General features: G+C 38.3%; 1 protein-coding gene across 1 annotated transcript; it reads right to left on the reverse strand.

Annotated features, from left to right (window-relative positions):
• Positions 1–1,108: 1,108 nt before the first annotated feature.
• On the reverse strand, positions 1,109–13,700 carry LOC107572226 (fibulin-7-like). The gene is made up of 6 exons (XM_016258656.1): positions 13,574–13,700; positions 12,433–12,604; positions 10,922–11,145; positions 5,714–5,851; positions 3,463–3,598; positions 1,109–1,571 (listed from the first exon to the last, which is right to left on the reverse strand). Exons 1-6 carry the CDS (start codon positions 13,698–13,700, stop codon positions 1,211–1,213), a joined length of 1,158 nt encoding a protein of 385 aa, XP_016114142.1. The 3' UTR covers positions 1,109–1,210.
• Positions 13,701–15,901: the final 2,201 nt, after the last annotated feature.

Raw genomic sequence — 15,901 nt, forward strand, 5'->3', positions numbered from 1 at the left:
CAGTTTAAAATGGCCTGTCAATACTCTTGTCCGTTAACATCATCCACATTTCATTTCAAGAGAAATTAAGAGGCATGCTGATCTGCCAGTCGCATGTCTTTTACGCCATGAGCTCTACTCTGTGTTTGCATAATAATGCATTTAAGAGTTAACGGCCAAACATATTTTTTTAGAAAAGTTGCAGTGTTGTTGCAGATGAAAAATAAAGAGAATAACATTGAATAAACATGTTCTCATCAGGTTAGATACTGATTGTTAATTATACAAACCCTTTTCTCTACTCAACCATCGTTCACATGTTTGCCATGTTTGTAGTTTTTTAGTTGCATTTGTAGTTCTATTCAAATCCTCATCTAACGTGCAGTGGGTTGTGGGTAATGTTAGCCGTTAGAGTGTGCATGGATCTTAAATTTCCAGCAGAAATAGTAAACCAGCTGAGGACCTTTGAGATGCTCATTTCAACATACTATGATTTGAGACACTGATTCTAATTTCAAATACTATTTAGCACTGATAGTGTTGGGACACTGGTGCGTTTGTTGCTGCCATAAAGCAATCCACACTTTCGGGGGAATTTCGTAATTTTCACTGACCGAACTTATATAGTCCCAGAACAGAATATTTGGGAAATAAATCAATGACCATTCGACATTTAAGAAGAAACATTTATTTCAAGGTAAAAAAACTTTCATTGTTTTAATGATAATTCTTATTAAAAAAAAATAATATTTTTTTTGACAATGTTTAAGAACTTACTTGATAATTACACCACATGACAATTTTAAAGTCATTAAATTTAATCTTTTCCTCGAAAATTTTATGTTTTTTAAAACCCATTAAACCGGCTTGAATACAAAGCTTAATTTAAAAAAAAACGGACACATTTCAAACTAAATTTTAAAAGATTTCTTTTTTTTTATTGTCTTTGACATCCTTATTTGTCCCAGAATGTCTTTAAATTCCTTTAAATGAATGGATTTTTTTTTCACATATCAAAATTACATGTCATATTGTTAATAACTACAACAATGCATAAACACTTTAGTCCAAATGGAAGAAATTAATGCATTTTTTATATTCTGAGGAACTAAATTACTTGGACCATACATAGGTTTTCTTTTGTCCTCGTAAATTGGCACGCAGGCCCAGTCCCCAATATCTCACCTGTAAATGATTTCCCAATATCAGTCCATCATCTGTCTCCTGCTTCTCAAAAGTTATACGGCGACACAAAGAGAGTGACTTTCGTGACGTATCGCCCGAGCAGCACCCTTCTTTCCATCTCGCTCATTTCTATATCGAGCTCTAGCGTGGCGGGACCCTGAACAGCGTTCACCAGCACCAGCTGCCCCGTCAGTCTGCCCGAGCGCTGGACGCTGAAGTGCTGGACTCCCCGGTTCCCCAGCAGGCCGAAGCGCAGAGTGTCGCCCAGGATGCGAGCCGCAGACAAACGGAAGAGGACGGTGGGTGTGGACATATTGGACACCACGGACATGAAGTGGAAGTTAATGGAGACCGGGGCCTGGAAACAGGCGTTGTCTCCTTGGATGCAAGGGTTACGGTCGCAACGCCTGGATGGAAGAGAAACCAGAGAGAGACGCTGGAATGCCAGACCAAACGTTAACCTGAAATTATGTCCTGGGATTATAGCAAGTCCATCTGCACAGAGCAGTAACTCAGAAATTTGGTTTTGGAGCAAATGTGACAATAATTATAACTCTGGAGGAAAAAAGCCCCTTGTCGCAGACTAGAAACATGATCTATGCAAACATGGTAACAGAATATTTGGTCGACACATTGCAAGTGCACTTCGTTATTTGTGCATCATTAGTGTGCGACGTAAATTTAATCTTTGACATAGTTTGCACTCAGGCATACTAATTAGTTTGTCCACAAGGTGGCAACGCTTGGCCCTTGGCCCTTGTTTCGCAGTCAAAAAAGAAGCAGATGAGACCGAACTAAGACAAACTACTATTCCATTGCACTACTTTTCCATTGGTTTTCTATATAAACATCTGCTAAATGGACATGTTTGACTGTTGTGCTGGTGTCGTGCATCTTTAAAAACGCAGAGCTTAAGATAAAATAAGTTAAACTTTTAAAAAACGTGTCTCTAGGCCTTGACATTTTTCCCCATTCCACTACCTGTGCGTAAACGGCCCTCAAGAGATTCACGCAACTCTAGTTTAAATGCACACAAAGACATTTTATCGGTGATAACTTCTGGAGAGAAAGTGCGCAGACTCTGAACAAGGATACAATCTTTCTAGTGCGCATGTGTCAAGCGTAAATGTTTGTGCACACATCAAATCAAAGCTTTTGCGTCAACTCAAGTATACTTTGGGCTTTAGCTGTTTTGGGGTAACACACCAGTATTTTTATGCTAATGTTCACAATAGCAGCAACGCACCCATGTAGTGTTATAAACAAGTATATCAACTTTTGAACTCTGTCTGAATGCAAATGAAATTGAGCTAGCTAAAATAAGAAGTAGGCTGTGTCCGAAATTGCCCCCTATACCCTCATTCACTATTCCCTACATTAGGTCACTAATTCAGTTCACTAGAAGGAGTGAATGAAAACGAGTAGTGAATTCGGACACTGAGTGCACCAGAAGGAATGCCGCTTTTGCATAGTTTGTGCTTGCTGTTTATTAATTATTTGAAACTAGCAAACTAGCAGCTCCAGTAGTAAGATTAAATGATTTATCTTGAACTCTGTCACGGAAATTATGTATAAACCCTAATCAAACAATTTAATAATCAATTTACAATGAATTTATACCCGTGTTGTACATTATGCTGTACACCATGGATGAGCGCTTTGTAAAAATGAACGGATTGATTATTCAGCTGTGGGCGCCATCTTCTGGCGAGATGCGGGAATTCATTCGGCGCGTGACTCTCACGGTGCATTATGGGCATTCTCTAGCCGTTGAGCGTGCACCAGTTGTACACTCGTTTTTGCAGTGCATTGTGGGATTGAATGAGTGCACTCGAGAACGTCCACTATGGTTTCGGACACCACTAAAAATGGCCGTTCCCTCAAATAGTGCCCTATTTAAGGGTATAGGGGGCGATTTCGGACACAGCCGTAGACATTTTATGCTAATGTTCATGATAGCGACCCCTACAATCATGACCAATGCTAGTAACGCAACATACCTGTGTTGCGTTATAAACATGTTCATAAACGCAAACCCTTTTAGCTACACCAGTTTGAGTTGTGCTACGAAATCTGTCATTGAGCTAGCATAGCTAAAAGAGTTTGTGTTCACATGTAGATTGTTTCGGTCTTTATGCAGCCTTTAAATTAACTGACAGATGGGATTCTTTTTTGCAAACTTCCATAAATTGTTTTTCAGATTGGCCCAGGAAGTAGGAGCTTGCCTGCTGAATTTGAAGGTGGAATTTTCTGAGATACACATTAATGCAAGTGATTAAGGGCAGTGGCGTGACTCACAGCGGAGAGGTTTTGATGTACGTGGCGTTCCGGATGCGAGGGCAGTCCACCTCCACACAGCGATGACCTCCGTATGTATTCACACACACCTGCTCACTACTGCAGTTATGGGTCGCTCTCGCACACTCGTCAATGTCTACAGAAAGCACATGGTAAGAGCATTAAATCGGTGTGTTTTTGAAAATCAAATATTTATGTTAGTTCATTTTAAGGCTGTGACACACCAAACGGACATCAAAGAACTAGCAGTGACGAAAGCTGACTATGTTGTCACCGCGTCCATCCGTCTGGGCCAATGGTTCAGAACAGCCAATCAGAATGATGTATCTTACCGAATACCCAACGCCGATTCAACATGCTCAGTCGGCGATGAAGCCTCCGACGGGGTCTGATTAGTGACAATGGTGCAGAACACACCGCAAAAACAGAGCAGAGCAGACAGACAGACGCTCATAGACAGCCCGACCATCAGCTTGGTGTGTCACAGCCTAATAAATATAGACTTAATTTTCCCATTTTTGAAGATAATTGGCTTATATCTTGGAAAGTCACGCTTTGTTCCAAAACCTAGTGAACCACCAACCAAAACAGCATTTTAAATCATCGTAGGGACCTTCTCATGGGCTAAATCTAAGGCAGCATTGTATTCCCCAAGTTCCTTGCAAGGAGCTCAGCGAAAAAAGAAAAAAAAAAGATTGCAGACATGTTGCAAGTAAATTAAAAATGTTTTAATTATTGTGCAATTATCTTACCAACATGCTAACAGTGCTGGTAGATTATTTACAAATTCTATTTCTAGTCTATTACTGATTCCAAATTACATGGCGAAAATTGTAGTAATCTGGATTACACATATTAGGTAATGTAGTCTGACTACTTTTTGGATTACTTTTAAGTTACTTTTAACCAAAATTGTTTGTCACATAGACTTGAATGGGACTGTGTACCATTGTGTACCCCCCCCCCCCCCCCTAATGATATCATGAAATGCATTAAACATTACATTACAGCAGGGTTTCCCAAACTGAGGTTCATGGGGAAAATAGGGTGTTGATGAAAAGCTAATAATTAATAAAATCATAGAAATGTCAAATCAGAATGAAACAAACAATTGTCAGTGTGACCATTAACCGACATCCGAGAACTGTGAACTGTGCAAATATGTTGGAGTTTGGCATGCATGTGTGGATTAAACTGTAAATTAATTTAAATTAACTGTAAATTAAATGAGCAGTTTAAGACAAAGAGCTTCCAAAGAAACAGTAATGCGTGATTAAATGACCCATTGAGTTCAAATACTAATTCAAATTTGTCCATTTTCTGTGTAATCACAGCCTCCTGACTAGTGGATGGCATGTACAATTACACAAAAACTGGAATACTGTCCAAACGTACAGGCTATAAGTACAAAGTTAATTTATAAAGGACATTTCATAGGAAAAAGGAAGAATTAGCTGAATCAATAAGTTAGGAATAATTTAAGTGCCATTGTGTAAATAACATGTAATCCGTAAAAAGTAACTGTAATCTGATTATGGGGATTTTAAAATGTAATATAATATAATAATATAATATATCACAATAATAACTAATCATATAATTAGTACTTAATTTTTGGAATCTGATTACATAATCCAAATGACATATAATCAGTTAACCAGCACTTTATTGAGCATAATAGTGACTAGACTTCTTTTTTTCTGCCTAAAATAATCAAAGCGTAATATAAAACTATATAAAATGGCAAAGTATAAAAACAGTATATTTTTTATAAGTAGTTTGAAAGTGTAGGGCGACTCACTCAACTATTATTTTGCTATGGTTTTGGCTTCCATGCTAGCAGCATCTTCTCTGATTGGTGGATCTCTCTTCAGGATCTTGGCTAGTGGAGTTTCCACAGGAAATCTAGCATTTACATTATTTTTATACGTTACTGCTAAAAACATATCTGTATGGAAAATGGGATTTTTGCCTACTGTTGCGCTCTACTGTTTCATGTTCCCTGTGTTTCATGTAAAGATTGCTGTTTGAGCGTTGAGTGAAACTGCTGCTTATGAAGAGCGTTCCATTATCCGATCACCAGTGAGGAACGCTGCGATTAGGATGCTGCCCTAGAAGACAGGTGCCTGTGGAAGCAGACAGGAAGGCTGCTCACTGGATTTAAAACAGACCTTCTCTTGTTTGTTTGAGATGGTTCTACAGAACTTTGACAAACCAGCAGGTCATAATGAAGGTTTGATAATGAACGGACCATGGCAGCTCCTGCTATCACGGCCCAAGCTGTAACCGGCGGGACACTCGCAGTGGAAACTTCCAGCCGTATTCACACAGGTGTGCAAACACAGACGGCCAGGACGAGTTCGACGGAAGAGCTCGCATTCGTCAATGTCTGAAACACACACACACAGACACAAACACACACACACATGCGGCGCTCAATCACATTTGGGTCATTCTACAACTACAGTGGCATCTGCATCTGAAATCTGTTCAGAAATTAAATTCATTAATCATACATCAAACCTACCATGCGATATTAATCCATTTCTGTTCTGTCTCATTTCATACATGATCACACACTGAATAATTTAGCATTTTAAAAATACATTTACTTGACCATTGGCTGACATTCTCGTTTGTCGTTGGTGTTCAGGGGCGCCGCTAAGGGGGGGAAAGTTAGGACGATTCTAAGGGCTCACGCACTTTTGGGGCCCCCAGAGATCTGTTTTATTAGTAGTAAAAGTAGTAGTAGTAATGTAATAGAAATTATAAATGTATCTACCAAAGAGTTAAAAATAAAACAAAATTACGGCTTATTTCTGCATTTCCAGCGGAATTATCGAAAACATTTTTAATGTATGCTGTATGTGCATAGGTAGCTAGCAAACAAGGAATACAGCTGTTAAGCTAATTGTCACATTTAGCTGAGTAAGATCATGATTGAGAAATGTTGGATACTGCTGGAAATGCTGCTGTTATGGGGTATTCTATTTATTATTTTAGGATTTTTTTGTTGTTAGTTGTATATATATCAAAAAAACCTGCGGGCCTTTGAGGTTTTTTCTCCCAGGTTGAGCTCATTTGGAGGCACTGTCTCCCTGGGCTGCTCGGTCTTGCCCTGAGGGGCTTAGGCCTGAGCTTGGGTTGAATCTGAGGACTTGCCTTAGCCTGAGGGCCGGGAGCGCTGCTCTCGTAATTCCAACAGGTGATCACATCAAGTAGCTAGTCCTTTTTTGTGGCCTCCTTGGTCTATCTTTTCTATGGCAAGGAGCCTGCAGCTCTCCCTGTTGGTGCGTTCGGAGCATGGTGCTCCCCTCACTGCGGGAGGGTCATTCCAACCGGAATGGAACGTTTGTTTCTCCTCTCTGCGGAGAGTAGAGAATCTTGGAGAGCTGGGCCTTCTGCCCCTCTAGTGATGGTTGAGCCTGGCAGTGCTCCCATCTTTCGAGGGTCGTTTTTAAGAATATCGCTCCCAGTTGAGCTTCTATGTGTCTCTTCCGATCCCGGAGTTGGTTGTTCTTCTGCTTAGAGCCTAGTCTTTGTCATGTCAAGTTCACATGCTTGTTCTCTGTGCACTTCCTTAAATTCCATAATCATGGCACGCTGGGCCTTTGTGCACCTTTCTAAAATCTTTTGTGGTAAGGGTGACGTGATGCTGCCTCGTCCCCTTTCTCTGAGTTGTCTCAGGCCCCGGATCCTTACTTGGGCCTCACTCTTCTGATGTATCTCTGATGATACTGGTATGGTTGAGCTTAGTGCTTAGCTAAGGGTCGAGCACTCCGCTCTTTGAGCTCTGTGACAGCGACATCAGGTAGTTTGGATGCTTTCTGCCTCCCTTATTAGTTGCCCCTATTTGGTCAAGCCTAGCTGTGCTCCCCTCATCTTAGAGGGTTACCTTTGAGCATGCCTCTCCCAACTGAGGAAAAGCAGGAAAAGCAGGTCCTACGTTTTTGGAGCCATTGAGCAGCAGTCTCAGGTTGTTAGGCCTCCTTCGGCCTTCCTGTTAGGCTGCTCTTTTTGTTGGTCGAGCTTAGCAGTGCTCCCCTCACTTAGGGGATCACCTATGAGCACGCTGCTCCCAGTTTGAGGTGGACAGGTTCTTGGTTACCCTTTAGTAACAGTGTTTCTAAATCCATGCTATGGTAAGTGCACATGCTCAGCTTCTGTGCACTTTCTAAAATCCACATTGTGGTAAGTGTGCAAACTAGGAAATTTGCGCACTTTCTAAAATCCTGTATGGTAAAGGCTGATTTATACTTCTGCGTCAGACCTACGCTGTAGGCTATGTGTCAGTTTTCATTTATACTTCTGCGTCGTTGTCTGCATCAACGTGCAGTACACATGCAAACCGCTAGACAGCAGTGTCCACGGGCATGTTGCTGGTGTAACCCACAGTACCACGGCAAAAGCCGAAGAAGAAGCGGCTCGTCGGAGAAGCATTATAGCCGTGACGGCGGCAAATAAATATAAAGTCATTAAATCATTATTTAAAACTACAAAAAGGAGACAACAACGGACCAGGAGATGATGGCATACTTTCAGTCTGCACAAGGACTTGTACCATGGCAGATCAACATTGTTTGTTGCGGACAACTACTGATGTATAATGCTATGTAGTATAATAAATGATAAGACACTTGTTCTTTGCTTTGTTTTATTTTATATTAGAAGGTGTAACATTAAAATATATTAAAGTGTACATAAACACACACAAAACTCAAGTACATATGGAGGGAGGGGTTCTTGCAGACCAATCACAGCGCTTGCGGTCTGCGTAGAATTGACGCGCTGTTAGATTTTTGGAGAGGTGCACGTCAGGCTACAGCATATGAGTGTGCGTCTATGCGTAAGCTACGGCGTAGGTCCGACGCAGAAGTATAAATCAGCCTTAAGGGTTACCCGCTGTAGCCTCGTTCCCTTTCTATGAGTTGGTTAGGCCCCGGTTTTCCACTCAACCTATGTCTCCCTGTTGGTTCATTACAGTATTTCTAAATCCATATCTATGGTAAGTGCTCACGCTAGTTCTCTGTGCACATTCTAAGTCCATATTCACTTTCTAGACAGGGTGTTACTACTAAGATTTCCTGGGTATCCTCGGTAGCTCGTTCTTAGAGCAGGAGGTAGTCTCTGTTTGACAGGCCAGGATATGGGTTTGTAAGCAGCCCTGATACTCGGCCTTATCCCCTTAAAGGAATTGGTTATTTTTGATTCCAGGCTTGAGCTTTGCCCTTGGCTCGGGCTTTATACAAGCCAGCCCTTACAGGTAAGTTTGGTGCACGGCTCAAGCCTTTGGCCGTAGAGGGTAATGTCACTGACAGCCGTCAAACGTCCTAGGGGCAGCTTCTTTGACTTGTTGAGTTGGCACTTAATGCTCGCCTTGGTATTGGCATTCACTTCCCTCAGCATGGCAGCGTGGGTATACCGTTCCCCATAGCGACCCCTAGAGGACCCAGTTCAAAGTTCCCTCGGAAGGTAGTGACGTAATAGGCTGTCGCCGGCCAATATCATTGTCGTGTTTAGATGTATGCTTCAGACATCGGTCAAGTTGAAGGCGTTCCCCATAGCGACCCCTAGAGAACGCAGTGTCTCGTTCCCTTCTCAGGGAACCATGGTTACATACGTAACCTAAGACGTTTTCTGGACAAAAATAAATAAATAATAAATATCCTTATCATGAAAATGTAATTTTGTGGTTCTGTGTTACTGTGAAACGAGTTTATTTTTAACAATATCCCTTATTATTTTAGTCTTAATGGTTTGAGCAGCGCATTTCTGCATAGGTTTTTATTTATTTATTTATTTATTTATTTATTTATTTATTTATTTATGTATTTATTTATTTTTGTGATTGTTACAATGTAATAATGTAATACAACCCCAGTAATCTCACAAGTAACTAAAAATGCTGTATAAAAACAGAAAAGGAACTGGTAATTTTATGCTGTTAAGTTTAAAATCATTTCCGTTAACCTTAAAATACAACACAGTACAATGCATAATTTAAAATACAAGTAAACACTGTAAATAAACCCACTAAATACACAAAATTCCTTCATATTAACACACTGTCTTTCAGGACGTTTCTTAGCGTTAATGTCTCATACTGTGCTCAAATTTGCCAAGATACCAGTGTCTGCAATTAAAGATATTATTTTATAGCTCTAATTTAATAACTATTGGCTCGTTTCTGTCTGTTTTTATTTCTCCTATAAGGACTTGTAGGAACAGCATTATTAAAGGTCATTGAATCCTGCAGAAATGGTGTTTCTGATGCAGCAGTCTGTCTCTGTGCGAAACATGTTGGACTGGTTCACTACAGGCCTCAGAAAGCAAGAGCTGGGGGAGTTCAGACGGAAAGCCCTCATTTACTTACGAGAGAAACTCATGAGCAATTACAGTGAGTCGAAGCCTTTCATTTACTCTCTCTCGCTCGCTTCAATTGTTCCCGTTTTGCATCTCTGTTTGGCAAAATGCCTTTATTTGACATGTTTTTTATTTTGTATTATTATTTTATTATTATTACTTTATTTATTTTTAAATGATTGGAATAGTTTTGTCTGCCATATTCAGGGAGGGAGAGTAGTTCAGCAGGAAGCCTGTTGTTGTCATGTGACAAGAAAGCTAGGAAACAGGAAATGACATCACAGAGAGGCTTGCATTTGTGATTGTTACAATGTAATACAGCCTACAGTTATTAATTCGAGATTCAGTGAGGTTACACAATCATAATAATGTATGTGTGTGTGTATATATATATATATATATATATATTGAAGGTACAGTATTAAAAACTATGTTTAATTCTAATGATCAAACAGAGGGTGGAAAATGGCAATTTTTAAAAAAAAAGAATTTGAAATTGGAAATGGTCATGAAATAATTAAATGATGAAAAAATACACATAATTGCACAGATATTTAACACTTGTACTGCAGTATACAAATACTGTGTGTGTGTGTGTGTGTGTGTGTGTGTGTGTGTGTGTGTGTGTGTGTGTGTGTGTGTGGGTGACATAGATGAAAAAATACACATAATTGCACAGATATTTAACACTTGTACTGCAGTATACAAATACTGTGTGTGTGTGTGTGTGTGTGTGTGTGTGTGTGTGTGTGTGTGTGTGTGTGTGTGTGTGTGTGACATATGAGGACACAAATTTGTATAATGACATGGGTATGACATAGGTATTACAAAGAGAAGGTGACTTATGAGGACATTACTCCATGTCCCCATTTTTCAAAACGCTTATAAATCACACAGAGTTTTCTGTGAGGGGTATTAGGTGTAGGGTTGGTGTAGAGCAAGAGCACATACAATTTGTACTGTATAAAAACCATTACGCCTATCAAATGTCCCCACAATTCCCAAAAACAAACCTGTGTGTCTGTGTCTGTGTCTGTGTCTGTGTCTGTGTCTGTGTCTGTGTGTGTGCGTGTGCGTGTGCGTGTGCGAGTGTCACCTGTGCAGAGTGTGCTGTTGTGGCTGGAGATGCTGTAGCCCTGCTCACAGGTGCAGTGGGTGGAGTCCAGAAACTCAATGCAGCGAGACGCTCTCACATGGGTGGAGATGGAGGTAGGACAATGAGAGGATGAGGAAGATGATGCTGATATAGAGGCGGATGCATCATTGTTTACAGTGGTGTCCACAACTAAGACAGAAAACAGTACATGCTTATACAATGACCTTTGACCTTTTAGATTTTAGTCAGAGTAGTCCCCATATGTGATATGACACAACTGGCAGCGAGATCCTGAGGAAAGTACAGTTCATTCAGTATCATACTGTTGTATATATGGGTGAAACGTTTAAAACACGTCTTTCCACAAATTTACTATGCATGGTTTGAGAAAAACAGATATAGACACAAAGCATCACAACAGTACACAATACTGGGTTTCGTTCGTGAAACCAACATGTGAGCATGTAAGAACATTTCTAAAAGAATTTACACATTTGTGTTTCTTAAAAGAGAAATAAACAGTTGCACTGAATTGAAGCAACAACTTACAGAGGATTAATGAAGAATTTACACAAAAATGCTCAGTTTGTGTTTTAAGAATAACTCTTACATAGATGTTATTATGCACATTTATGCATAGGTTTAATGAATAAATTACACAGAAATTCTTTCATCTTTTATTTAATTAATAATGTGTAAACTTACTACATTTGACTTTTTTTTTAAGGATTTACACAAGAATTTGTTTGGGTCGTGTTTCAAATGTTAAGCACATATTGTTACACTGAATAACATTTGACAATCAATGTCAGGCTTTTTTTAAGGTATTACACAGATTGTTTTTCGTTTGATTAATGAGGCATACATGTTGCAATGAATTCATTGTGATTGTTTTCACATAACTTATGCCATGAATGAGGCATAAGTTATGTGAAACTGAATGCAACAAGTTTACACAAGAAGTTTTAAAAAGGATTTGCACAAATGTGTCGATTTGTTTGGCTAGTTTTATGAGTGAGGCGTAGTTTGTTCTGTTAATATGAATGCAGCTTGTTACACTGAATTAAATGCAACACTATGCAAGAGGTTGGTCAAATATTGTTTAACATTAACATTGTTTAGCTTATATTTCTTGAGGAGTAAATCATTAAAAATTGAACTGAATGCAGCAGTTTATTTATTAGAAATTATTTTATGAACTATTTACACACAAATTTGTTGAACGAGGCATAAATTGTTACATAGAATAGAATGTGAAAATTTACTTGAGGTTTTGCGAGTTATTTACACAGAAATGAAGTTAAATATGTTAATGTATAAAGAATGGCTTGTCCGAAACATAAATGAGAATGGTCATGTTTTGTGCCATGCTACTCTCCCTAAAGTCTAGACATCTGTCAAACTTACATGCTTAAACAACGATTTCAGAGTCTAGTGCAAGTCATATTTCTCCTGACACAGATGATAATGGTTTAAAGAGTAATGTTAAAAACAGTATCAGACTCATACACTTGCAGGACGGTTGAGCTCCACTCCAGTTTTGGGAGTCCAGACAGACTCTGGTTTCTGGCCCCATCAGCTGAAAGCCAGGGCTACACAGGAAGTGAACCTGATGGTCCAACTTAAACACATTCCCTAGGACCCGCCCATTAGCCAGCGGTTCAGGTGGAGGACAGTCTGATCCTGGGAAAAATAAATAAAGAGGCTGCACAAGCAGTTCCTACATATTGCATAGTACATCCTGTACTACAACACTGACATATTTAATGGTTAAGATTGATTTATATCATTATCATAACATAGTTTACAGGTATAGTTCATGCAAAAATTAAAATTTGCGGAAAATCTACTCACCCTCAGGCCATTGAAGATGTAGATGAGTTTGTTTCTTCATCAGATTTGGAGAAATGTAGCATTGCATCACTTGCTCACCAGTGAATCCTCTGCAGTGAATGGGTGCCGTCAGAATGAGAGTCCAAACAGCTGATAAAAACATCACAATAATCCACACCACTCCAGTCCATCAGTTAATGGCTTGTGTTTGCTATAAAAAAAATTAATCATTATGGACGTTTTTAATTTAAAGCCATTGCTTACAGCTAAAATGCGAGTCCATAATCCATAATATTGCTTTCTCCAGTGAAAAAGTCGTCTCATCTGAATCAGGGGAGAAATCTGCACAAATCAAGCACTGTTTACAAGCCAAAACAGCTCTAAACAAATATGTGGGTGAATTTTAATGTAAGAGCACAACAGGAGATGGACTTTTTCGCTGGAGGAAGTGTTATTATGGATCATCGACTCATATTTTGGCCAAAAGCAATGGTTTAAAGTTCAAAAAACATAATGATGGATTTGTTGGAAACATGCCTCTTTTGGCTTCTCCAGATGGACTGTTTGGACTCTCATTCTGACGGCACCCATTCACTGCAGAGCATCCATTGCTGAGCAAGTGATGTGATGCTAAATTTCTACAAATCTGATGAAGAAACAAACTCATTTACATCTTGGATAGCATGGGGAAGTGAATATATTTTAAGAAAAAAATGATTTTTTTAGTGAACAATTCCATTAGAATTTGTGTTATTTACTCCTGTTTTTGACATTGTCTTACTCTTGTCTGTATAAACCAGTCTGGCTGTGGGTGCTGACCTGTGCTTTTCTTGTCTGTGTTGGATTTGTTGTGTTTTACTGTGCTGTTCTGTAACAGGCTGAGCTTCTTGCGGAGGCTCCGCAGACTCTGCAGGAAGGACGTCTCATGGGGGTGCTGTGTGTACATTAATGAGGGAAAAAAATTAACTTAAATGATTTTAGCAAATGGCTGCAATATAACAAAGAGTGAAAAATTTAAGGGGGTCTGAATACTTTCCATACCCACTGTATATATATTAGACCACTCATGGGTGTTTTAGGTAGTTAACATTATTACCCATAGAAATTTTTATCAGACATTTTATACTGTAAGACAAAATATTATAAGAAAAATAATAATTAAAATGTAATAAGTAAAATTAAATTCATGAGTTTTAATTTAAATGAAAACAAATCAGTGTTTTCATGTAGGTTCATTTTTTCAGAAGAATCCAGAGTCCATTCCATTGTCCAGTTTTCCAAACAAAGTTTAAGGCTATTTCAGCGCTAAATTGCACTGTCATTTGGTCTGTCCCCTGCAAATCTGGTCTAGTCTTGGACTAGATCTACTCTGTGTTTTGGAGACGGGGCCAAATAAGAGCCTGGTGTTAAAACCAAAGGCAAACACCACAGTGGTTTCACAGCGTGAAAAACTATTTCATATCTGCAGACTGAGCTGAAAGATGGTTTGCAAATGTGAAGCATGTTTATGAAGAGAGCTTAGCAGAGCATTCGTTTTTAATTACAAACTCATTAATATATTAACACGATGTTGATTTTACCACATTCAAATTTGCATATAAAAGTCTGCATAAAAGCATAATTTTCTGAAAAAAGTAAATTCATTATTTAGATTTAGATTTTAGATTTAAAATGTTAAATATTCAGCAACAGACCTTGAAGAACCACAATAAAATATTAAATTATTTAGTTTAATAATGATATTTAATAATAAATATTTCTATGTTTAATAATATTATTATATACTTAATCATACATTTTTTTAATATATTTATTTTATTATTACTAAAAATATTTTACATAGACCCTGGAGGACCAGTATATAATATAATATAATATAATAAAAAATAATAATTCACATACATTAAAGACTGTGTAAAATACATTACAGTATAATGATATAGGCCCATTAACAAAAATAAAAATAAATAAATAATACAAAAATTCAAAACAGCAAATACAAATTATTTGTAAAAGGCCCAAAATTTGAAATAAAGTTTCTCTTTATGTTTATTTATTATATTGTTTTAAAGTTACTTACTTGCCCCTGAGATATGAAGAGTTGGCTTGTAAAAATTATCATGAAAAAAACCTTCATCCTTAATAGAAGTCCTCAGAATCTTAAGTGAATAACAGAAAACTTGAGCTTAATGTTATTCCAGTTTGGTTATGTTCAACTTAGGCAAAGTGTGTGTAGATGCTGTCTGAGTCCAGACTGAGTCTTTGCTTGTTTTGAGGAGTTTAAACCCGCCCCACATCTGCACACGCACGCGAGTCTGACAGAACTATATATGTGTGTGTGTGTGTGTGTGTGTGTGTGTGTGTGTGTGCGCGCGCGTTTTTGTGACAAATGAGGACATAAATTTGTATAATGACTGAGGTATGACATAGGTATTACAAGGAGAAGGTGACTTTTCAGGACATTACCCCATGTCTCCACTTTTCAAAACGCTTATAAATCACACAGAATGGAGTGTATTGAAAATCTGAAATAGCACAAAGTTTCCTGTGAGGGGTAGGTTTAGGGGTAGGGTTGGTGTAGGGCAATAGAATATACGGTCTGTACAGTAGAAAAACCATTACGCCTATGGGATGTCCCCACTTTTCACAAAAACAAACCTGTGTGTGTGTGTGTGTTTTTTTTGCAAATATGATTTATTCTGAAGCAATATTCTCATTTTATTCAATATAGGCTATTCAATATTTATCCAATTAAATGTTTTTACCTTTATAGAGGGCATTTTCCCACTAATCTCATAAATACTTTCATTTCAAATTCTTACATTTGATCTATAAATTAAATTATAATAATGTGATTATCTATACGTTATCAAATTAAATAATGTCCACTGAAAAATACAACGGCATTAGATAATATTATGAGATTCTTTTAAATATTTTTGAATATACAAACAAGAAATGATGGTGGAAATGATACTTTTCAACGAAATTAAAACGCCAGTGCCAGTAGTGAGCGTTTAATGAGTGAGTCATTGAGTCGTTCATTCAAGCGATTCGTTCAAACGGCAGATTCATCAGATGTTTATGCCTGTGCTAATGAAACTTTGACTCAACCGATTCGTTCAGAACACGGAATCAAGCAGCAGT

This window comes from Sinocyclocheilus grahami, unplaced genomic scaffold (genome assembly GCF_001515645.1).
Source record: "Sinocyclocheilus grahami isolate Dianchi unplaced genomic scaffold, SAMN03320097.WGS_v1.1 scaffold1720.1, whole genome shotgun sequence".
NCBI classification, from domain to species: domain Eukaryota; kingdom Metazoa; phylum Chordata; class Actinopteri; order Cypriniformes; family Cyprinidae; genus Sinocyclocheilus; species Sinocyclocheilus grahami.